Below are 25,126 nucleotides of genomic sequence, written 5' to 3' on the forward strand. Positions count from 1 at the left end.
AACTCTAGAGAATACAACCCCAATTTGTGTAATCTCTCCTCGTAACTTAACCCTTGAAGTCCGGGTATCATTCTAGTAAACCTACACTGCACTCCCTCCAAGGCCATTATGTCCTTCTGAAGGTGCGGTGCCCAGAACTACTCACAGTACTCCAGGTGCGGTCTAACCAGGGTTTTGTATAGCTGCAGCATAACTTCTGGCCCCGTGTACTCTAGTCCTCTAGATATAAAGGCCAGCATTCCATTAGCCTTATTGATTATTTTCTGCACCTGTTCATGACACTTCAATGATCTATGTACCTGAACCCTTAAGTCCCTTTGGACATCCACTGTTTTTAACTTTTTACCATTTAGAAAGTACCCTGTTCTATCCTTTTTTGATCCAAAGTGGATGACCTCACATTTATCTACATTGAATTTCATTTGCCACATGATATGAACTGGAACGCACTGCTGGGGGGGTGGTGGAGGCAGATTCAATTGTGGCTTTCAAAATGGAACTGGATAAGTACTTGAAAGGAAAAAATTTGCAGGGCTACGGGGATAGGGCGGGGGAGTGGGACTAGCTGGATTGCTCGTGCATAGAGCCGACACGGACTCGATGGGCCAAATGGCCTCCTTCCATGCTGTAACCTTTCTATGATTCTATGCAAATGGTTTCTGGAGTTTATGTTAATTGAGCAAATGCATTTGTGGCGGTGAAAGGATTCTAGAAACTGTGTAAGTGTGTGTGTTGAACTATTTCTTTATAAACTGTTGGAATAAGGCTAAGTAACTACATTAAATTTAAAACAAAAAAGTGGAGAACTTTTGTTTTTGATATGGTATTTCACTATTTTAGAGGTAGTTACAAATATTTAGGTCTAAAAAAATATTTTATTAAAACTACAAAAGTAAAATTGCCCATAAACTTAATTTAGCTGCCATTTTGAAGAATTCTTGCATTCCAGTGGTGGATGTCAATACAACCGGTTTTCTGAATTATGTGTTTACCGAGGCGTGCAAACATTCACATCATTTAATTCATGTAAATGGTCATATGATCAGCCTAATTTAGACCTGTGAGAGAGAAATAAATGTCACATTAATCAGTATCTGGCATTGGTAAGCATGAATTCTACACAGTACACAAGTATAAAATCTGTCAACTAATTTATTTCAATTAAAGTACATTTATGTTAATTTCAATGGATTGACTTGTTTTGAGGAATTATATCATTCATAACTGTTCAACAACCAAATGTGGAATAGTGGATAAGTAAAATGGCATTATGAGAGATTGCTAAATTATTAAATCCTTGAAATCTTATCGGCTAGTAGGGTGAACATTTAATGTATTGGACAAGTTCAGTAACTGCATCTTAATAATTAGATCATTGTCTACCCTCTAATGGTCATAATGGTATAATATGAGACCTCAAATTGATCAGGATGCTATGGTTTGTACATTAATTAGTTTCCTGTCTATTAATTCAGCATGAATAATTTTCATTGTAACCACATGTAACACATTCAGAGAGTATGAACAAAAGTTGAGTAATGCATCATCCAAACATTGCAGTTGTATTACTGCCTTTACTGTGTTCTGTACTTTCATAATGCAATGTATATGTTTCATTTTCTTCATTCTATTTGGATATTCCAGTATGAAGAACGTCCTCATTTTCTGGGACCAATTACAAACTGTTAATAATCAAGTACAAGTTTAACAGTTGTATTTATGGATAGTGTGTGTTATTTCTGCATCAAGATATACAAGGCTCTTCATTGCTTCTTTCTTTTTTTGGTAGTGTTGGTCGAGGGAGGAAGTTTTTTTTTGGAATAGTGTCATAGGGATCACATTTTAACATCTCATTCGAAGGATGAAACCTTTGTCTGCAGCACTGCCTCAGAACTGCACTGGACGCTTAACCTATATTATACATTCAATTCTTGGTGTGGGGCTCGTGCCCACTACCATCTGACCAAGCCTTGAGAGTGCTGCCAGCTGTACTTTATTAGGGTCGGGCAATAAATGCCGGCCTCGCCAGCGACGCCCACATCCCATGAACGAATAAAAATAAATGCACTGGGTGGTAAATCCTTCGATTAATTCAACTTGCATTTATTTAGTGCATTTAACGTAGAAAACATCCCAAGGCACTTCAGATATGTAATCAACAAAAGGAGATATTTGGAAGGGTAGCCAAAAGCTTGGTCAAAGAGATGGTTTTAAGGAGCATCTTAAAGGGTGAGAGAGAGGCGGAGGGAATTCTAAGTAATGCGGCTTGGCATCTGAAGTCACGACCGCCAATGCTGGGGCTAAGAGAGGGGGAGGGTACACAATAGGCCAGAATTAGAGTAACGGAAAAGTCTAGGGAACTGACGGAGGTTATAGAGATAGGGAAGGGCAAGGCCACGCAAGAATTTAAATACGAATTTGAGAATTTTAAAGTGGGGATCTGGAGCCAATGTAGGCCAACAACAAAAGGAATGATGGATGAGCGAGACTTGGTGCAGGATAACATATGGGCAGCAGAGATTTGGATAAGCTAAAGTTTAGAGGGTGTTGGATGGGAGGCTAGCGAGGAAAGCATTGAAATAGTTAAGTCTGGAGGTGACCAGGCATGGATGAGGGCTTCAGTGGTATATAGGCTCAAGAGGCAGGCAATGTAGCAGATGTGGAAGTCGGTGGTCTTTGTAATGGAGAGGATATGGATTCAGAACCTCATCTTGGGGTTGAATCGGACACTGAGGTTGGAAGCAGTCTGCTTCAGCCTAAGACAGTGACCAGAGAGATTGATGGAATTGGTGGCAAGAGTGCGAAGTTTGTGCTGGGGGCCAAAGACAATGGTTTCAGCCTTCCCAGTGTCTAACTGGAAGAAATTGCATCCAAGACTGGGTATTGGACAAGCAGGCTGACAACACAAAGGCATTGGATGGATAGATATCATGGAAAGGTAGAGCTGAATGTTGTCTGCGTACATGTGGAGGCTGACCCCGTGGATGAAATCTCAGATGAGGAAGAAGAGATATTTGCGGGCCTCTAGAAGTGGAGATTTGTAGAGATGCTCTGGCTACAATTGGGTGGGTAAGAGTGGAACTAAGCAAGGGCAGTCCTCTGAACTGGATAATGGAGAAGTGGCACTGGAGGAGGATGGTATGGGTGACCTTGTCAAAAGACTGCAGAGGTCGAGGAAGGATCATTTATCACAGTCACAAAGGATGTCATTTGTGACTTTGGTTAGGGCCCTTTCGATGCTGTGGCTGGTCCGAAATCTGATTGGAGAGATTCAAACAGGGAGCTACATGAAAGTGGGTATGGATTTGGGAAAATATAATCTGTTCAAGAACTTTGGAGAGGAAAGGGAGATTGGAGATGGAACAGTGGTTTTCGAGAACAGAGGGGTCAAGGATGTGTTTTTTGAAGGAGGTGATGACAGCGGTTTTGAAAGGGAGAGGGACAGTACTTGAGGAGAGGGAATCATTTATAATGTCAGATAGCATGGGGGCCTGGAAGGGAAATTGAGTGGACAGAAGTTCAATAATAATGAGGTCACCTGGAGCAGAAAGTAGTTCTCATTATCAAGATAAGCTGGAGAGGGCATGAGGGGAAATGGGAGAGAAGCTAGAGAGAGACCAGGGTTCAAGGCAAGGGAAGCCTGGGGGGTGATTTGGCTTGATGTGGGGGAGGAGTAGCAGTAGAGGCATCTGAATGGATTGTCTTAATCTTAGTGGCAAAGAAATCCAATTCATTATCCAATGTAACTGGTAAGTTTTTTTTTAAACGTTCTTCGGGGTTAGATGTCGCTGGCAAGGCCTGCATTTATTGCCCGTCCCTAGTTGCCCATGAGTTAATGGGCCACCTTCTTGAACCAATGCAGTCTGTGGTGAAGGTACTCCCACAATGCTGTTAGGTAGGGAGTTCCAGGATTTTGGCCCGGTGATAATGAAGGAACAACGATATATATCCCACTATGACTTGGAGGGGTACATGGAGATGATGGTGATCTCATGAACCTGCTGCCCTTGTCCTTCTAGGTGGAAGAGAACATCTGGTTTATGGATAATATGGGGTGTCATTCATCAAACTTCAAGGTAATGTCCAGTTGAAAAATTCACATAACCTAAAGCATTCAAGCTTTGGACACATGGTTTATGATGCCAGTTGCGTTTTCTGTTGGGTGTTGTCCTGTACTTCACTAAGAGGCTTCCCGCTCCCTCGATCTGTTGATGGAAAAAGTAATAGATCATCTCAATTTAAATATTATCTGAACAATGAAAGGGCTGGATATCCTTTTAATTTATTTTTTCTGAATTGAATATTCTTTTTTTCTTCCTCGTTCTCCTGAAGATGTAGACTCCTTCCAATCCTCCACTATTTTGTCCAAGTAGCTATTTTTCATGTGTGAGCCTAGACAGTTGGAGTATTTAAACTGTTCAACATGAAAAGACATCGTGCCTGATCCTTTCCTCACCCAAAGTCCACATGTACACTTCCAGGAGAGTTCACTGGATACCAGTCAAGCGCGAAACTCTGGTCAATTGCTTTGCCGCATTGCTATCTTAGCCGAGATCAACTAACTTTTCACAGAACAGGGATCTACCTGGTCTGTATGACTCAGCAACTCACTGGTTAAACTTACTCAGCCATTAGGGGAGCATTCTTTACTGAAAACAGTAGTCTAAACATACGGTTTCATTCTACGGATCCTGGACCCTAGGGGCCTTTGAAGGGTTCCTGGATTACACAAGCTCATAAGATTTCTGTATTATCAGTTTACTAGCACATTATTTGAGTTGCTGCATACTAATAATGTTTTCTCCATTAAAGCACTGTTTTCCTTTCTGCAGCAGGTGCTGTTTTGGAAGTCTTTAGGGCAAGGGATCCCTATGAGTGTGTCAATATTTGTAAGGGGTCCTCTAACGAGAAAAGTTTGAAAGCCACTGCTTTAAAGAATTTCTTCTAGTAAAGTTAAACTGGGGAATTTACAATTTATTAATCTAAATAGATAAACTTTTTTCCCATCAATAGATAAGAGGAGCTGCATTCTTCATTATTGCTGTCATTTGTTTATTATTGTTTGACAATGATGACCTAATGGCCAAGATGGCTGAACACCGTATCCTTTTTGACTAAATAACTACAGTGTTGAGTGTGTGTGTGTGTGTAAGATGTATGTTTATATTTTTTTCATTAATTGGACAACAAATCTTTTACCTTGCTGTTGAATGATGAAATGATTGAGTTATTGAGACAGTATTTTAAATTCAAGTATGTTTTGTTTCTTGACCTAATTCTGCCATGTAGCTGAGGGACATCATGACAGTGCTTTAACCCATGCATTATACACAGCCATCGCTCTTCTTGGGGTAGCAGATCACAAGGTAATGCATTTTCTTGTAATAGCATGGATGGCATCAGCTAGCAATTTGTTCATATTAATGGTCTGTCATCCTAATAAAGTCAATGCTGAAACATTTTAAGCAACTGGCATTTTACACATTTTAATTTAAATATTCAAAATTGTCAAATGAGGTCTAATACTGGAAATTTCGAAACCAACCTCTGATTTTTTTCCAACTACTAAAACTTAGTTTTTAAAAAATATGTAATATTTTACCATTTCCATAGTATACGTGGCATACTCAGTGTTATCTATAGGGTTTAGGTAAAGTGTGGCGGGCATCGTAGCCAGCCTGTTTTTCACTGTTTACTTTTTTCTTATTTGTTTCCCCTGTTCCCTCCCAGTACCTTTACAAGTTGAGAGTCATTTCTGTACTAATGGAGTCAGAGCTTGCATACTGCTCAGTGAAATCTCAAGCTGTATAACCTACTGTAACAACAGAGTGATTTCACTCTCACTATGAAGTATGGGTAAGCTTCATTTCCATGAGTATGAAACTGATGCATTCAATCTATAGTAGGAGACCATTTTGCCATACCACAGTTAAAATATAATTGGCCATGCGTGGTGTTGACTGTGGCGGGTCAGCCCTAATACATTTAATGAATCTAGTGATATCTGTAGTTCTCTCCAGCTGTTCATATGACTAGCTTTCCGGTGCACGAATTAGCCTAGTGAGCTAAAATAGTTATGCAATCAGTACTCTGTTTATAGAATGGGAGGGTGCAGATTTGTGCCATTGATTTTCCTGTGTGAGGAGCTACCTATCTTGGCCATCCCATTCAGGGGAAGCACTGAATGTTCTCCTACAAATCCTAGTCACCTTTGCTCACCTCCCAGCAGCTAGTTAAAAATGATATTAGTAAAAATCAGGACTAATCAGGTTGCCACTCCACTGTCTCAGCCAGAGACTGATGCACAAAGTGCTAGACCTAAAGAGATGGCAAAAATAGCATTTTTTAAGGTGGGCTGTGGTCATTTGTTTCAGAAACAGAAACATAAAAACCAGTCCAGATTCAGTATGTGGGACTTTAATTTGCATCCTGCATTTTCTTTTTCAAAGATCAATGTCAATGGAAATTCTCCATCTCATTAATTCTTAATTTGTCTCTTTTAGGGTGGGGTTTTATTACTCGTGATGTCATTGTGTTTCAAGGTTGGTTTTCATACAGCCTCCAGAAAGCTGTCCGTGGATGTTGGTGGAGCCAAACGCCTGCATACATTATCTACTCTAATTTCAACCCTCTTATTGTTTCCATGGGTAATCATATTGACTGCAACAACAGAGGTAATACTGCATAGAATACATTTACCAGGGCAAAGAGGCTTGCTGGCTTATAACAAATTATGCATATTAAGCCACCTTGGCTTATAACAAACTGTACATCATTTTCATCGTGCAAAACCTCTGTTCCCTTGTCATTGACTCCATCCCGCTCCCTGACTGTTCACGCAGGCTGAACAAGATGTGCGCAATCTCAGTGTCCTGTTCAACCCAGAGATGAGCTTTATACCCCTTATTCTATAAAATTACCAAAACCACTTACTTCGTCCTTCATGACATCACCTGCTTCTGCCCCTGCCACTACCTCACCCCCACTGCTGTCAAAACCCTTGTACACACCTTCACCTTACGCAATCATCTCCAGTCTTCCATCCTCTCCCATGTTCTCTGACTCAGGCTGCCTTTGAATCCCCCTTCTCCATTTCACCATTGGTGGCAGAGCCTTTAACGGTCCTGGCCCTACCTTCTGGAACTCCATCTGTAAATCCCGTCACCTTTTTACCTCTATTTCCACCTTTAAAAGCCTTCTCAAGAACCTATCTCGTCAACTGAGCTAACTCTTTCGCTAAGGCTTGGTGTCTGTTGCTTCCTTCACGGCTAAGTGCCTTGGGACATTTTTCTACATTAAAGGCAGCATATAAGTGCACATTGTTATGGAGAATAGACTTCCCGGGAAACAGTGGAGACAGTTTAAGGAAGGATTAAATTGGTATTTGTGGGAATTGACGATCGACAGGTATTGGTGTTTAAGACCAGCCAGATGAACCGCAGGGTAATTTCACGTCCTGTACTTATGTTCGTATGCTGTACAATAATCACAATTTAAAAGAAAGATACCACGTAGCAGGCCCAACAAGAGAGGGGGCAGTTCTGGATTTAGTTTTAGGAAACGAAGCTGGGCAGGTGGAAGGAGTAGCAGTGGGAAAGCATTTTGGTGGTCGTGATCATAATTCAGTTAGATTATAGTTATGGAAAAGGACAAAGATAGAACAGGAGTTAAAGTTCTCAATTGATGAAAGGCCAATTTTACTAAGCTGAGAAGTGATTTAGCAAAAATGGACTGGAAGCAGCTACTTGGAGGTAAATCAATGTCAGAGCAGTGGGAGGCATTCAAAGGGAAGATTCAAGGGATTCAGAGTAAACAAGTTCCCACAAAGAAAAAGTGTGGGACTGCCAAATCTAGAGCCCCCTGGGTGACAAGGAGAATACACGGTAAGATGGGGCAAAAAAGGAAAGCTTATGTCAGAAACCGAAAGCCTAGAGGAGTATAGAAAGTGCAGGGGTGAAATTAAAAAGGACATTAAAAAAGCAAAGAGAGGGCATAAAAAAATATTGGCAAGTAAAATCAAGGAAAACCCAAAGATGTTTTATAAATACATTAAGAGCAAGAGGATAACTAAGGAAAGAGTAGGGCCTATTAGAGACCAAAAAGGTAACCTATGTATGGAGGCAGAAGATGTTGGTATGGTTCTTAATGAATACTTTGCATCTGTTTTCACAAACAAGAGGAACGATGCAGAGATTGTAGTTGAGGAGTGTGATATATTGGATGGGATAAACATAGTGAGAGAGGAAGTATTAAGGGGATTAGCATCTTTGAAAGTAGATAAATTACCAAGCCCGGATGAAATGTATCCCAGGCTGTTAAAAGAAGCAAGGGAGGAAATAGCAGAGGCTCTCACCATCATTTTCCAATCCTCACTGGATGCAGGCGTGGTGCCGAAGGATTGGAGAACTGCCATCGTTGTACCGTTGTTTAAAAAGGGAGAGAGGGATAGACCAAGTAATTACAGGCCGGTCAGTCTAACCTCGGTGGTGGGCAAATTATTGGAATCAATTCTGAGGGACAGGCTAAACCGTCACTTAGAAAGGCACGGACTAATCAAGGACAGTCAGCACGGATTTACTAAAGGAAGGTTGTATCTGACTAACTTGATTGAATTTTTTGAGGAGGTAACAAGAAGGGTCGATGAGGCTGGTGCGCTTGATATAGTCTACATGGATTTTAGCAAGGCTTTTGAAAAGGTCCCACATGGCAGACTGGTCAAAAAAGTACAAGCCCATGGGATCCAAGGGAAAGTGGCAAGTTGGATCAAAATTGGCTCAGTGGCAGGAAGAAAAGGGTAACGGTCAACGGGTCTTTTTGTGACTGGAAGGATGTTTCCAGTGGGGTTCCACAGGGCTCAGTACTAGGTCCCTTGCTTTTTGTGATATATATTAATGATTTGGACTTAAATGTAGGGGGCATGATTAAGAAGTTTGCAGATGATAAAAAAAATTGGCCGTGTGGTTGATAGTGAGGAGGACAGCTGTAGACTGCAGGAAGATATCAATGGACCGGTCAGGTGGACAGAAAAGTGACAAATGGAATTCAATCCAGAGAAATGTGAGGTAATGCATTTGGGGAGGGAAAACAAGTCAAGGGAGTACACAATAAATGGTAGGATACCGAGAGGTGTAGAGGAAGTGGGGGACCTTGGAGTGCATGACCACAGATCCCTGAAGGTAGCAGGACTGGTAAATAAGGTAGTCAAGAAGGCATACAGGATACCTTCCTTTATTAGCCGAGGCACAGAATGTAAGAGCAGGGAGGTTATGCTAGAACTGTATAAAACACTAGTTAGGCCACAGCTTGAGTACTCCGTACAGTTCCGGTCACCACATTACAGGAAGGATGTAGTTGCAGTAGAGAGGGTACAGAGGAGATTTACGAGGATGTTGCCAGGACTGGAGAATTTTAGATATGAGGAAAGATTGGATAGGCTGGGGTTTTCTTTGGAACAGAGGATGCTGAGGGGAGATTTAATTGAGGTGTATAAAATTATGAGGGGCCTTGATATAGGTGGATAGGAAGGACCTATTTCCCTTAGCAGAGAGGTCAATAACCAGGAGGCATAGATTTAAAGTAAGTGGTAGAAGGATTAGAGGAGAGCTGAGGAAAAATGTTTTCACCCAGAGGGTGGTAGGGGTCTGGAATTCACTGCCTGAACAGGTGGCAGAGGCAGAAACCCTCAACTCATTTAAAAAGTACCTGGATATGCACCTGAAGTGCCATAACCTACAAGGCTACGGACCAAATGCTGGAAAGTGGAATTAGGCTGGGTGGCTCATTTTCGGCCGGCACAGACACGATGGAATGCCACCTTCTGTGCCATAAATTTTCTATGATTAGACGCCTCAAATTGGGAATTGCAAATAAGGGCACCTGGTAGTATTAAGAGACGCCATTAAAATTATGTGTACATTTTGGCAGTTCACTGGCTGTAAATGCCCAGGAGCTAAAGCAATGTCTGCATTGTTCTTAGATTTGCACTAAAAGGCAGCTCTGAAAATATGAACACAGTACTTTCTGTTAGTTAAACTAGCCATTTTTGCTGTGGAAGTGATTATTCCTCCTCTAGGAGGGAGAACCATGGCACCCAAATAAAACCACCTAGCCATACACATTTGGGATGTGGGGACTCTTTTATATATGGATGAAAACATATCTAAAGAAAGTTTTCAAACTGCACATACAATAAAAAAACATGTTTGCATGAGTGCAGTTTTTGTACTGTTAAAATAAGATATGTTTTAAGACCTTTTTCTTGGGTAGATCTATGATCAGTTGCAGCACATCTGCCTGGAGGGACCAGTCTAGCTTAAAAAAAACTAGAGAAAAAAGTTTTATTTATAGATAATTCAAACAGATGCACTTTCAATAGCCAAATCGTGTATAGCGTTGCACCGTTGAAATTTACAGTGAATTATGGCTCTAACAGTGCCCTGTTATAGTAACTTTAATAATAATGACACAGACCTTATTAGATATTTTATCTTTGTGTTATAGAGTAAAATAGAATCCTGGTCTTCCCTTATCCTGCCATTTGGGACTGTCATCTTCTGTGTGCTAATATTGGACTTCTATGTGGAATCTATATGTTCAGCCAAGATGGAAGCTTCAAAGTGTGCACAATATGGTTCAATTCTGGTCTTTTTTGGTGCCCTACTTCTTGCTAATTTCTGGACACATCCAATAACTGATCAGCTACGTGTGATCAACAAACAAACCCTGCAGCACAGTACTGAGCATGTATTGTCAGGTGGAGTGGTGGTTAGTGCCATTTTCTTTATACTAGGTGAGTACTCTTGTTTTCAGACATCGTAAAATCATAGAAACTTCAGCACAGAATGAGGCTATTTGGCCCATTGTGCTTGTGCCATTGCTTGGTTTTTAGCTGGAGCTATTCATTTGAATTCCATTTCCTTCCCCTTTCTTTATATCTTTTTATATTTTCTTTTTCAACCCTTAGGCAATTTCCCTTTAAATGATGTGCTATTAACTCATGTGTGAAAACATTTCTTCTAACTTACCCCTTCATCTTCTAGTGATCATCCTTAGCCTTTGTCCTTATTACCCAGAGAATTGCAACCAGTGGAAACAATCATTCACTGTTTATCCATTTAAAACTCTTCTTAATTCTGAACAATTTTCTTAGATCCTCTTTGACCTTCTCTATTCCAATGGAAAAAAATCTCCAATTTTTTAGCATTTTGTTTCCATTATTTTTAAAGTTTCAGATCATTAGTTTTTGAGAAATATTTGCACAGAAGTCATTAGTTTCATAGTAAGTTAACTGCTATGATCTGTTCAATTTTCCTCTGAGTACAACCATTTGTGTAATTGCACAAGACAAGTATTTTTTTGAAGGGGAAAAATTTTGTGGTGAAATTCAGGAATGTAATTTCTGGAAAACTTTGTTTTTCTTTGCATGGAGTGTGCCTCAGCACCCAAAATAAGGTATTGCTGTGGTCCGATGCAGAATTCCTGACCAACATTCCTCCCTCAAACACCACCACCAAAAAACAGATTAACTGGTCATTTATCACATTATTGTTTGTGGGACCTTGCCAGTCTCATAAGTAATTTGTTGTATTTGAAGAGCTTTGGGACTTTTTTTATACCTCACCTTTATGGACAGTCAGTGTTGATCACAGAAATAGGAAAGTTCAAGTTTTAGAGAAATTGAAAAAAATGTGACAAATATGCATACCTTCGTAAAGATTGAATTACAAAAGGATTTTGTTTAATTCACCTGTGTTTTTCTCTCCCCAGCTGCCAGCATCTTATCCTCGCCTTCCAAGAAAGGCCAGAAGGGTACCCTAGTTGGTTACTCACCTGAAGGTACCCCACTGTATAACTTCATGGGTGATGCCTTGCAGCATACTTCCCAGTCACTGCCCAGGTTTATCAAAGAGTCTTTGAAACAAATCCTGGAAGAGTACGACTCTAGACAGATCTTCTACTTCCTCTGCCTTAACCTAGTGAGTATTTCACGTTTTCATGGTTTTCTTTTTCCACATTTGAAATAACAGAACATTTCTTATTTTATGAACAAGGAGATGCCATTAAGCAACTTTGAATAAGATGCTAATGTATGAGCCAGAATCTTGCTTGGGTTACAGAACTTTGGTTTGGAAATTGACTTTGTTTTTTTAAACTTTGCTGCGATTTAACATTGTCATTCATTGCACACGTTATATTGAGCCCCATCACCAGATAATTATGGATGAGGAAACTCATTCAGCCCATCATGGTTCATCCATCAAAAGATCCCAAGGTCCCCCCATTGCATCATCTAACTGGTTCTTAAATAATTCCAGATTTTCATTATATTCCATGTGTTGATCATTCTTAATGCCTTCAGGACAACAAGGGATGAGCAATAAACATTGCCGTGCCAGTATAACCCACATCCCAATAACAAATTTAAAAATACAATTTTACCTTGTCTTAACTTCTTTTCAACCATGATGCACTATGGCATTAGTTCTCTACCTAGACTCTTCAATAATTTTTTTTAAAAGGCTGCTTCAGCTGATCTCCAGGCATTTTCTGACTCCAGTAACCCCTTGAGATCATATGATTTATTGGGAAGAGTGAACAAATGCAGCAGCACTAGCAACAACTTGCATTTATATAACACTTTTAACCGAGAAAAATGTCCCAAGGCAATTCACAAAAACCAAAGGAAAAATGAACGCAAAAGCTTGATCAAGGATGTGGGTTTAAACAAGGGTTTTGAAGGAGGGGAGGGCGGAAAGTCAAAGGAGTTTAGGGAGGAAATTCCAGAATGTGGGGCCTATGCTGTCCAAGGGACAACCATCAACTTTGGAACAAAGATAGAGAAGTGACAAGAAACACAGAAGTTTGTGGGGGTGTGATGGTGGTGGTGGTTGCAGAGATAGGAACGGGTGGGGTCATGAAGGGATTTAAACATAAGGCTGATAATTTAAAATTTAAGGTGTTGGATCAGCAAGGACAGGCATGACAGACGTCTGGAACTTGGTGTGGCATTGGACACATGTAACAGAGTTTTGGATCAACTGACGTTGATGGAGGATGGAAGGTAATTGAGGAGAGCACTGGATATAATCAAATATTGAGGTGATAAAGGCAAGTATGAGGGTTTCAGCAGCAGATAGGCTGACGTCAGGATGCAGGGAGACAATGTTACGGAGATGGAAGTAGGTGATCTTTGTGGTGTTGTAAAGAAGATTACCTTCTGGTAGTTGTACCTTGACTCTTCCTAGAGATATTTTGTGACATTTTTGCCCAATTGCATCATGTATTCCTGATATTTAAGGTCGTAATTCAGTTATTTGTAAGAAAATAAAAATTGTAATTCATAGAATGAGCAATTTTCTTCAGCATTAAGCTGGATCTGAACAAACAATCCATTGAGAGGCATTTTTTCTTTCTGTTTTAGGCCTTCACATTTGTGGAATTGTTCTATGGTGTGTGGACAAACAGCCTTGGCCTTATCTCTGATGGTTTCCACATGCTATTTGACTGCTCAGCACTAGTCTTGGGCCTCTTTGCAGCCCTAATGACCAGATGGAAGGCAACTCGAATTTACTCTTATGGGTTAGTTTTCCTAATGCTGATCTTTACCCTTTAACACTAATGCGTACAAGTATAGAAAAGAGTGGTATTGTTTTCACAATTTAAAAACAAAAGGGTAATGAACAAACTTGCATTTCTATGGTGCCTTAGTTCAACTCTCAGAAGGATCTCCAAGCACTTCATGTTCATTGAGCACTTTGAAGTGCAGCTACTGTTGTTATGTGGGGAAATGTGGCAGCCATTTCACAGGCAGCAAGTTCCCACTAACAGCAATGAGATGAATGACCAGTTAATCTACTTATTGGTAGTGTGGTGAGACATTTTTTGGCATAGATGTTGCAGCATTAACATGAAACCCTGCTAAGCACATTATTGAAAAATTGGTCTCAAATTGCTATATCAAAATGGAGTGTTGTGACGTGTAATATGACATGATGGTGCAGTTACTCTATTTACATTTGTAGAATACTGTATTTGATCCTGGTATTGTAATTACAATACTTGTTGATCTTGATAGTGATTTATCAAACAAATTAAATTTTAACTATTTTTCTTTTCCTCTCTGCAGATACGGTCGCCTTGAAATTTTGTCTGGATTTATTAACGGACTTTTCCTAATGGTTATAGCATTTTTTGTTTTTGTTGAGTCTGTGGCAAGAGTCTTTGATCCTCCAGACATAGACACTGAAATGTTAACGGTGGGTGTTCCTTAACAGTTCTTGGGTGTATGTATAGGCAGTGTTTTTATGATTTTACTTTACCAGTTTAGTAGAAGTAGTATTTAATTCTTGATTTCAAGATTATTATTTAATACTGTACAGTGAATATTGTGTTGTGATATAATCAGTTTCAGTATAAAGCATATTTATTCCAGAAGTTGATGTCTTTCATTGTAAATTCAAACAGGCATTAATTCCAATATTGCAATGAACTGTATTTATTCCTTTGCATTTTTCTTAATCTTGTACAGCCAGTCTCCATTGGGGGTCTTATAGTGAACCTGATTGGTATCTGTGCCTTTAGCCACGCCCATTCCCATGGCGGTTCTCGAAGTAACTGTCCTTCACATGAGCATGGCCACGGGCATGGACATTCTCACAGCGACCACGGACATGGAGGACATGGCCACAGCCACAGCCACAGCCACAGTCACAACCACGGGCACTCCCATGGATCTTCAGGAGGAGGAATGAATGCTAATATGAGAGGTAAAGTGTTAGTGCAGTTGAAGAAGTTTCTGCCGAATATAACCATAAAAATAGTAATTTAGGCATAAAACATGCTTTTTTAAAAAACCATTATAATGCATTTATAAGAAAAGGCTATACCCTATTTTTATGAAGTCGTTTGGTGTGTAAGAGCACTCAAGTTAAACTAAGAGCCATGAATCATAGGATTTTACAGCATAACAGTACATTTGCCGGTGTTTTTCTGCGAGCCATCTAATCTAATCCTACTCACGTGCCTGCTCCCCAAACCTTTTTTTTTCTAAAAGGGTGTATTACCAAGTATTTCATGTTACCAAGACATTAGATTATCAGCTAGGCTACTTTTTTGTGTATTTTAAAGATGATTCCAGGTCTTTTCAAGAGCTCAACTTCTCTCTCGTGTGCCTAATGGCTTATAAAACGGCTCTTTCCTTCCACTGCATTTACATCCAGCAGAACATGCTCTGGGTTTTTCTGTAATGAAGATCCTTTATGTGGCCAGGTCATTAGCCTGACTCTCAGTCCCCTACCAGGGGGGCTGGCCGGATACAATGGGGAGGGGTCGCCGCTCCACTCCCGTTGGGAAAGAGAAAAATACAAATCCCTTTTAAAGAAGAAGTTTCACCCTTCAAAAAAAAATCTACCAGAATGTAAAAGTGTATTATTTACCACTTAGCTGAGGAGTTCACTTTTTTGTCTACATAGCAGTGACTACTTCATAAGTAATTAGTTGGAATTGAAGTGCTTTGGTATATCCAGAGGATGATAAGTCTCTAATTTAATGCAAGTTCATTTTTTCTTTTCTCTCTCTCTCTCTCCCCCCCTCCCTCTCTCCTCGGAAGCTGATGACTCTCTCCTAAGTGTCTGTATAACTCAGCAACTCATTGGATAAATCCACTAAGCCATTGGGAAATTAAGTTTATTTTTAAATATTGGATGCATCATTTCAATACTGCTTGATGATGTCACTGATTATTTTGGAAGAATATTACATTGATCCTGAAGGTGTCAGCCGTGGCTCAGTTGGTAGCACTCTTGAGTCAAGGTTGTGGGTTCAAGTCCCACTCCAGAGGCTTGAGCATAGAATCTAGGCCGACACTCCAGTGCAATACTGAGGGAGTGCTGCACTGTTGGAGGTGCTGTCCTTCGGATGAGGTGTTAATCCGAAGTCCAGTCTGCCTTCTCGGGTGGATGTAAAAGATCCCGTGGCACTATTTTGATGGAGGGGTAGACGGGTATCATGGAACATATTTCCCAGACATTAGACTGTCAAATAGACTTCATTGGTCTTTTCCATCCCTTTGTAATAAATTTTCTGTTGCAGGAGTATTTCTGCATGTGCTGGCGGATACATTGGGCAGCGTTGGAGTAATCATCTCATCTCTTCTAATTCGTCAATTTGGATGGCTAATTGCTGATCCTATTTGCTCCCTCTTCATTGCTGTGTTAATATTTCTAAGTGTCATCCCGCTTATGAAAGATGCTTGTCAGTTGTTGCTGCTACGGACCCCACCAGAACATGAGAAACAACTCAGTAGTGCTCTAAATAAGGTCAGAATCTGTTTCCTTCCTAGCATCCAACTACAGAAAATTTTATATTTTATCATAAAATGCCATAGTTGCTGAATGCAACATTGAACAGTGATTACTGGCAGTATGACTGCATGTAATAGTGAAGTCAAGTTGCCAAATTACACAGCAGTGATCTAGTACATGTAGTGATTTTTTTTTGCAATAGCTGTAGGCAGTCTTGTTATTGGACTTTTGCCAGTTGTTTCACATTTTTATAAATGGATGTATGAAACCAGGAGCGAGAAACATATTTAGCCCCTCTAGGCTGTTCAATCATCCAAGTTTTGATTCAGAACTAAAGCTAGCCATTTTAAAAAAAATCTTATCCCTACTTTAAACCCATATTCCTCCACATACTACTGAATTGAGAATTGAACCAGCTCCTTCTGAATGCTTTGACCAAGTCAGCATTTATTACACAGATGGCAGTCCGTTCTGTAAGTTGACAACTCAAAAAATATGAAGAAGGTATTTCTTCAGTTTTGTTTTTGTCTTGTAATTATTCTCTGCTGGTCATTTCTTATAGTGCTTCTAAATACATCTTAATGGTTACCTTTTTAAAAAAAAAATTGTTCATTATCCCTCCCTTTAACTACATGCATAGAGTTAGCTTCCTCAACCTGCCATCATAACTGAATGACCTAAAACCCGTGGTCATCTTTATACTTTGAATACTTCAGTCAACATCAAAAAATAACAATGTATCACTTTGGTAACATTAAAGGAAAATGTTACCATCAGGGAAATTTTTTTTAACAGTTTTTTTTAAAACAGTAATCTACTTAGAAACTTTAGTTAATATAATCCATACTTCAACTTTCTGAATAGCCAGCACATGACTCTAGAAGGCAGCAAACAGCTGCTAGCCATATTAGTTGTTTAGATTGGCTTGAATGGTCATGAATTTTAATATTGCTGTTGCTTCCAACTCAGCATCCAGGACTGTTAACATTGCTGATCTGCAGTATCATTATGAAGTAGTTCACTGACAAAGCAATGGGATTGGTCCTAGGTAGGGCAATTAGTAGGAGAATTTTTTTTAAAAAAGATTAGTTAAATTTACATTCAATGTATTTTTTTCTTGCGTACACACCCTTCTCAATAGTAATGTTCCCCCTCCCTGTGGTCACTCAAAATGCAGTGCTAAACCGTTCAGGATGCAGGGATTATGTAGAAAGAGAGGTCAGTGGCCATCTGCAGGATCAACAGAGAGAGACAGAATTGTAGGAAATCCCTGAGTTATCGAAGCTGTCAAATAGATCCGTGGTATCTGACAACTGTGGGCTGGTCAGTGACTTAGAGGAGGGTATTCCTGAGGAACACTGGGAGGCAGGTAGATCATAATACTAGGAGAGTGGTGATAGTGGGAGATTCTGTAGTCAGGAGAATAAACAGCCTTTATTTTTATAGCCATAACCAGAGTCCCAAGTAGCATGTTGCCTCCCTGGTGCCAAGATGAAGCACATCACAGAGTAGGTGGAAAATATTTGGGATGGGAGGAAAGAGTACCGAAAAGTTGTGGTCCATGTTGAAACCAATGATGTAGAAAGAAGTATGTTTCAGGTCTTGCAGAGATAGTTTATGGAATTAGGTATCAGATGGAAAACCAAGATTCAAGAGTAGTAATCTCCAGATTTCTTTCCATGCCACAATCTGGAGAGGTTAAGAAGGAAATGATTAGGACGGTCAACTCATTCCTGCAAGGCTGGTGCAGGAGAGAATGGTTCACATTCTTGGGACATTGGAGCAAATTCTGGAAGAAAGGAATGCTATACCAAAGGGATATACTTCACTTGAACTGTAATGTACCAATGTACTTGTGGAGAGAGTAAATAGAGTGGTGGGAGAGGATTTAAACTTGAATGGTATATTTTCTCCATTCTCCCACCATACAAGGTTGAATCCTCTCCTACTGCTCTATTTACCCTCTCCACAAAGACATTGGTGCATTACAGTTCAAGTAGTAAAGTTTTGAAAATTTCAGAAGTCTCTGAATATGTTTAAAAGAAATGAGTAAATTTGTTTTCTGAATGTACAAATGATTTCAGATCCAGAAAATTGAAGGTGTTCTATCTTATCGAGATCCTCATTTCTGGCGTCACTCAGCCAGTGTGATAGCAGGAACCATACATGTACAGGTCATGCCAGATGTTGTGGAGCAGAGAATTGTACAGCAGGTATAGTGCTGCTTATTCTATGTACTGCATTTCTAGTGTCGTGCTTTTCAAGAAAGCATTAATATAAAACAATTTAATGTACACTCACTTTTTCTTGACTATTTAACTTTGCTATTTCCGTCACATGACCTACTATTATGTAAATTAAAACTTGTTCAACTACTGACATATCCAATAACTTATACCTTGCTGTAGAAATCTTGTGCTATGTTATATTAGTGCCTAGAATGAATAGGAACATGGGAAAGTACAGGACTGCGAAAAACTGAAGTCTATCTGGGCAGTCCCAAAAACTAATGCTAATACTATCAAAAACACACCATCTGCCCTAGTATCTCCTTAGGTAGTCCATTCCACATGTTCAGTACCCCCTGCATAAAGCATTAAAACAAATCCAGTTTTTTTAACCTGCGTTTTGTGAGGTTACTGTAGTCTTGTTACACAGTAGCTACAGAATATAATGACACATTGAAGTTGTTGATACAGCTTCAGGTAAACTCAGAGGGTAAGACTAATTTTGTGTAGTCCCGAAGGTTTCACCTGAGCTGGAGAGATGTGTAGGAGATTCTCGTAAGATGCCAGGTCGTTGCCCTCTGAGTCTTTTGTAACCCAGTCAAGCAGAGGAGAATCTTTGATGGTTTAAGACAGTGTTCCCAGTTGGCCCATTCTTACCTTCCCTTGGGGCAATCTGGATGTGTGGGTGGATTTGTCTGGCTAGAGTGTGTTTCCAGAGAAATGCTCCAGACTGCGACAACACTCATAGGATCATAGAATGGTTACAGCACAGAAGGAGGCCATTTGGCCCATCAAGCTCGTACCGGCTCTTTGTAAGAGCAATCTAGTTAGTCCCATTCCCCTACAATTTTTTTCCCTTCAAGTATTTATCCAATTCCTTTTTGAAAGCCACAATTGAATTTGCTTCCACCACCCTTTCAGGCAGCATGTTCCAGATCATAACTACTTGCTGCATAAAAAAAAAAGTTTTTCCTCATGTCACCTTTGGTTTTTTTTGCCAATCACTTTAAATCTGTGTCCTCTGGTTCTCAACCCTTCCACCAATGGGAACAGTTTCTCTTTATTTACTTTATCTAAACCCTTCATGATTTTGAGTATTTCTACCAAATCTCCTCTTAATCTCCTCTTAATCTTCTCTGCCCTAAGGAGAACAACCCCAGCTTCTCCAGTCTATCCACGTAATTGAAGTCCCTCATCCCTGGAACCATTCTAGTAAATCTTTTCTGCTCCCTCTCTAAGGCCTTCACAGCTTTCCTAAAGTGCGCTGCCCAGAATTGGACACAATATGCCAGCTGTGGCCGAACCAGTGTTTTATAAAGGTTCAACATAACTTCCCTGCTTTTGTACTCTATGCCTCTATTTATGAAGCCCAGGATCCCATATGCTTTTTTAACCGCTTTCTCAACCTGTCCTGCCACTTTCAAAGATTTGTGCACATATACCCCCCAGGTCTCTCTGTTCCTGCACCCCCTTTAGAATTGTATCATTTAGTTTATATTGCCTCCCCTCATTCTTCCTGCCAAAATGTATCACTTCACACTTCCCTGCATTAAATTTCATCTGCCCATTCCACCAGCCTGTCTATGTCCTCTTGAAGTCTATTACTATCCTCCTCACTCTTTACTACACTTCCAAGTTTTGTGTCATTTGCAGTTTATGAAATTGTGCCCTGGACACCCAAGTCCAAGTCACAAATATATATCAAAAAAAGTGGCGGTCCTAGTACCAACCCCTGGGGAATGCTACTGTATACCTTCCTCCAGTCCGAAAAACAGCCGTTCACCACAACTCTCTGTTTCCTGTCACTTCGCCAATTTCGCATCCAAGGTGCCACTCACCCTTTTATTCCATGGGCTTCAATTTTGATTATGTGGCACTCTATCAAACGCCTTTTGAAAGTCCATACACGCATCAACCGCTTTGCCCTCATTGACCCTCTCTGTTAGCTCATCAAAAAACTCAAATCAAGTTTGTTAAACACGATTATGCCTTTAACAAATCTGTGCTGGCTTTCCTTTATTCCTGTCAGCTTGGAAAGATACCTGTGCTTCTCTGAAAATCCCACAGGTCCTATTGGCTCTCTCCTCAGACTAAATCACCATGGGTGCATCCTAAACCTAGCACAAGAGAAACATCGCCAGGTTAAGCTCGTCCCTTGACTGGAGCCAGATTATCCCTTTAAGCAACTGGCACGCAAAATCCAACTCCCAAATATGACCACAACCACTACCTACAAATGAAACACTTCATCCAGAACCTAGCCAACTGCAAAAGTTTCATCGCGAATCAAACCTCCTTGGAACTGTACCTCCAAACGCTAACAGATTCCTACAGATGCATCTCTACTTCCCCCCCCCCCCCCCCCACCCCGTCATCTTCTTCCTCTCCACCCCCCACCCCCAGCCGTATCCTTCCCCCGCTCGCCCTGTCTCTCGCTCCCTCTTTCCTAAAAGGCACTACATAATTGCAAGTTGTTGATCACTTGGACATATATCACTGGCTCAAAATCCAGGAATTCCCTACTTAACGCTATCATGGGAGAATTATCAGTGCACAGACTGCACTAGTTCAAGGAGAAGGCCCAGCAACACCACGTCAGGGCAACTATAGATAATAAATGTGACCTTACCAGCATTACCCATCCCCTGAGAATAGATTAAAAAAACCTCAAGTTCTTTTGGGTAATAGGATTAGTCTAAAACATAAAGCTCAATCTTGAGAGATTTTTGTCTGTGTTTATATTTGAAGTTGTCGTAAACACAAAGTGTATTATCAAGGAATTTTAAAATATTATTTTAACTTGCATTTATGGATTATATCATTTCTTTGTACTGCAATCAGGTGACAGCCGCTTTAAAAGATGTTGGAGTAAACAACTTGTCAGTTCAGGTGGAGAAGGAGTCGTACTTCCAGCATATGTCGGGCCTAAGTGCAGGTTTCCAGGATATCCTCGCTATGACGCAGCAAATGGAAGCCGTAAAATATTTAAAAGATGGTACTTATATCATGTGACCAAACCCAGGAAAAACCTTTGCCTGGAAACTACAGAATAGGAGCGCCTACACTTCAATGTACCAAGGGTTTTATATATAGTATATTTATTAAACAAAACTTTGCAGAATTGTACACATTATATATTTGATTTGGAACAGTTTTCCTTTTTAAAAACAAAAGAAGTTTTTCTTTGTTATGGATTAGTGAACAGAAATTTGAACACTAGATCTGAACTTTCAATAGCAGTAAAATGGAAAATTTCAGCATTAAATACATTGTGTATACAGGATGTTGACCTGATGTTTACATTTCAGCTGTAAGTATTAGATTTATAATTTCCTTTATGTACAGCATGGTATGTCATGGAAAGATTAGATGGGTGTTCTAAATGACTTTTTAGAAAATAGTGGTTTCAAGATGGATCGAACTGCATAGAAACTCAACCATTTGAATGAGATTTGTGCTCATTTTTAAAATTGTGTCCAGTTTTGTCTTGTGTGGAATTATCTTGTTAATGATGGACCAACGATTAACTGGTGTTACCAGTTTTGTCTTTGTTTTGTTTATATTTTGCACCTATTTCATGTGCAAATCCTGTGGAATTTTTGTATCTCTGAATTGATGAGTGTGTTGAAAATACTGAATTTATTGTTATGCCTATATTTTTAATAAGGTGTTTCATAAAGCAAAAACAAAAAAAAACACCTAACCACCCTACCGAATTCAGTAAACGTACTTTTCTTCATTATCTACAGGATTCCGTTGCCTGGGCAAATGCAATTTAAAATTTTGTTTAGTTTTTTTTCCTCAATCTAAGCTCTCCTTGGATGGGTGGGACTATCTGGCTCATTGATATCTCCATAGATGTCAGTCACTTCTTGATAAACCTACTAAAGTTGTACTTTGGTAATGGAGGGAAGTGATGGCCCTTGAGATGGGTTTCCCATTTCACTCCCACCTTTTCCCAGATGACCCAGTCAAACCTGTCAGAATCAATCTCTGCAGAAACCCAACTGGATTTTAACTTGAGTCTCCTTTGAGAGTCCAGTCTTTTAATATTATAGTTACGAGGATAGCCATGGAGAAAGTTTCTCTTTAAAGCAACAGATATTGGAGTTTTCAGAGCTTAAAATGAGAACTACCAATTAATATATTCTTTGTGACATTTGGTAAGACATTAAGCTATATTTTAGTTGCTACTGAAAATGGCTATCTTTTAAATGTGTTTCAGAAATATAGAAGCACCTTTTCTGTAAACAAGGTATTAAGCTCCCTTTCATCTATTCAGTTTTGTACTATTTTGAGGTCCCAAATGGAACAGCAGTGCAGAAAACTACAAAGTAACATTGAGTTGCAGCAATTTTTGGATTACTTGACATTATTTCCCAATACTTGCCCACTTACAAATGTCGGAGCTTATCAGGGTATGTCGAGTTTGTGCAAAAGGAAAGGTACCTGGATTAGAATGAAACAAGAAAAGGTATCGAAGCTCTTTATTGGCATCAGAATTTTCATTGATTTTTTTTTGATGCAGAGTGATTTTGAGGAATAGAGATATCCATATCACTGATCATTTTCCCCTTACATTAGGGGGTCAATAGGTGATGCAAGAGAAGGAATGGGCTCTGGATGGAGCGGGCTTGATGCCCCAAATGTTTTCTTGCTTCAGATTTTATATTATGATCAAATTCTATGTACCTAATAGTAGTAGAAAAACATTCAGAAGTATATTTGGCCCACAGTTATGATTAGGTAATATTTATACAGCCTGTCTTATGACATTTCATGCCCTGTTTCCATGAAGTAATTGGTGTTTGTTTTGAAACTTTCAAACCTATTCAGCATGATCTGTCTAATTGTGTCGACAGTAAGCGAAATAATTCTATTACGGTCAATTGTGAAGGATGATGGGATCATCTCAGTTTATTGGCATTATGTATTGATGAACTAAAGCACACATAGAATGCAAAGATTGAGCTGAATGTAATAACTAATATACTTTGAAGATTAATCATTTTTTTGAATCGGTATTTGTATTTAAGGCATGCTTTTTAAAGAGAAAAAATTAATACAGAAATATGGTATATGTTCTGGAAGCTATGTTCGAAAACAATGGCAGCCATCCAATAATTCCACAAATTGAGATTCTAAACTGTGGCTTCCCAATGACACTTCAAGTTTATGCAATGAGTAACAAATCAGGAAAGTTCCAGATTCAATCTTCAGGTATCAAGAGTTAGCTGCTAGAACATGATTGCTTTAATAGGCCTTACCAATCCTGTGGAAGGGAGGAGAAAATTGGTCACGGTTCCTGCTCCTGATTGCTATCCGGCAGCTCTTTTGGGAAATGCCCATGTGTAGACTCCAGTTAAGGATAGGCTCAGCTTCCATGAGTTATGCCCACACTGTCAAGTAGCCTGATGACAGCATTAAGACTCGTATGAATAGTAGCCACTGCTACCTATATAGTCAGAAGTCAACACACAATTTAGACATAGCACTATATTTGTCATAAGTTCATGATTACAATAGATCCACTAGGATGTGTTAAAGTTGATTTTTTTTAATTGAAATTAAAACCAGATAGAAACAGAATTTTTTTTTAATATTCTTTCATTATCAAGTGCAGGTTGTATAGTGCTGTATATTAGCCAACTAGAGACATGTTTTTTTAAGTGTAGGGTTGTCCCATCTATTTTCCTGCATCAGAGATGGGCAATGTGTTGCCAAGATATACCACATTAATGACTGAAATTCATCCATTGTAGAAAGCTAACCTTGCCTAGTTGTAGACAAACTAAAATTCAGAACCAGGTCTCCATTGTAGGAATTTAGGGAATCCATACTAAAATGCATGTAGATCAATGTGTATTTGTCGGCCTTAGCTTAGTGGGTACAAGCCACATTCCAAGTACTTAAACATAAAATCTAGGGTGACATTTCAGACAAAGTGGAAAATTACCCAGGTATGTCTTGTCCATGAAAAGCAGGACAAATCCAACGTGGCCAATTACCATCCTGTTAGCCTACTCTCAGTCATCATAAAAGTAATAGCAGGCGTGGTCACCTGTGCTATCAAGCGGCACTTAATAATCTGCTCACCGATGTTCAGTTTTGGTTCTGCTAAGACCACTTGGCTCCAGACCTCGTTACAGCCTTGGTTGAAACATGGACACGAGATGAATTCCAGAGATGAGGTGAGGGTGACTGCCCTTAACATCAAGGCAGCACTCGATCGAGTATGGCACCAAGAAGTCAATGGGGATTGGGGCAAACTCTCCAGTGGCTAGAGTCAAGGACGATGATTGTGGTTGTTGGAGGCCAATCGTCTCAGTCCCAGGACTCTGGTAGCGTCCCAGGCCCAACTATTTTCAGCTGCTTCATCAATGACCATCTATCATAAGGCCAGAAGTGGGGCTGTTGGCTGATGATTACAGTGTTCAGCTCCATTTGCAATTCCTCAGATAATGAAGCAGTCCATGCCTGCCTGCAGCAAGACCTGGACAACATCCAGGCTTGGGCTGATAAGTGGTAAGTAATATTCACGCCACACAAGTGCAGGCAATGACCATCTCCACTTGACATTCATTAGCCTTACCATCG

The 25,126-nt window shown here is 39.8% G+C and overlaps 1 protein-coding gene and 1 long non-coding RNA gene across 3 annotated transcripts in view; one reads left to right on the forward strand and one right to left on the reverse strand.

Annotated features, from left to right (window-relative positions):
• The window catches only part of slc30a5 (solute carrier family 30 member 5), a 45,010-nt gene extending 21,476 nt beyond the window's left edge, over positions 1–23,534 (forward strand). The window contains exons 6-16 of the mRNA XM_067982637.1: positions 5,014–5,101; positions 5,290–5,366; positions 6,504–6,674; positions 10,501–10,789; positions 11,767–11,975; positions 13,421–13,578; positions 14,126–14,255; positions 14,528–14,765; positions 16,090–16,316; positions 18,386–18,514; positions 21,371–23,534. Of these exons, the coding sequence (XP_067838738.1) occupies positions 5,014–5,101; positions 5,290–5,366; positions 6,504–6,674; positions 10,501–10,789; positions 11,767–11,975; positions 13,421–13,578; positions 14,126–14,255; positions 14,528–14,765; positions 16,090–16,316; positions 18,386–18,514; positions 21,371–21,541 (1,887 nt within the window). The 3' untranslated portion in view covers positions 21,542–23,534. The remainder of the gene's footprint in view (positions 1–5,013; positions 5,102–5,289; positions 5,367–6,503; positions 6,675–10,500; positions 10,790–11,766; positions 11,976–13,420; positions 13,579–14,125; positions 14,256–14,527; positions 14,766–16,089; positions 16,317–18,385; positions 18,515–21,370) is intronic.
• LOC137320795 (uncharacterized) overlaps positions 1–25,126 on the reverse strand; it is a 38,853-nt gene that overhangs the window by 3,941 nt on the left and 9,786 nt on the right. The window contains exons 2-3 of one of the 2 annotated variants that reach the window (XR_010962649.1): positions 23,797–23,940; positions 1,147–4,205 (exon numbers count right to left, since the gene is read on the reverse strand). This is a non-coding gene — a long non-coding RNA (uncharacterized lncRNA). Of the gene's footprint in view, positions 1–1,146; positions 4,206–23,796; positions 23,941–25,126 lie in introns of those variants that run through there. The other variant, XR_010962648.1, reaches the window with a different exon arrangement.

Source organism: Heptranchias perlo, chromosome 4 (assembly GCF_035084215.1).
Source record: "Heptranchias perlo isolate sHepPer1 chromosome 4, sHepPer1.hap1, whole genome shotgun sequence".
Taxonomy (NCBI): domain Eukaryota; kingdom Metazoa; phylum Chordata; class Chondrichthyes; order Hexanchiformes; family Hexanchidae; genus Heptranchias; species Heptranchias perlo.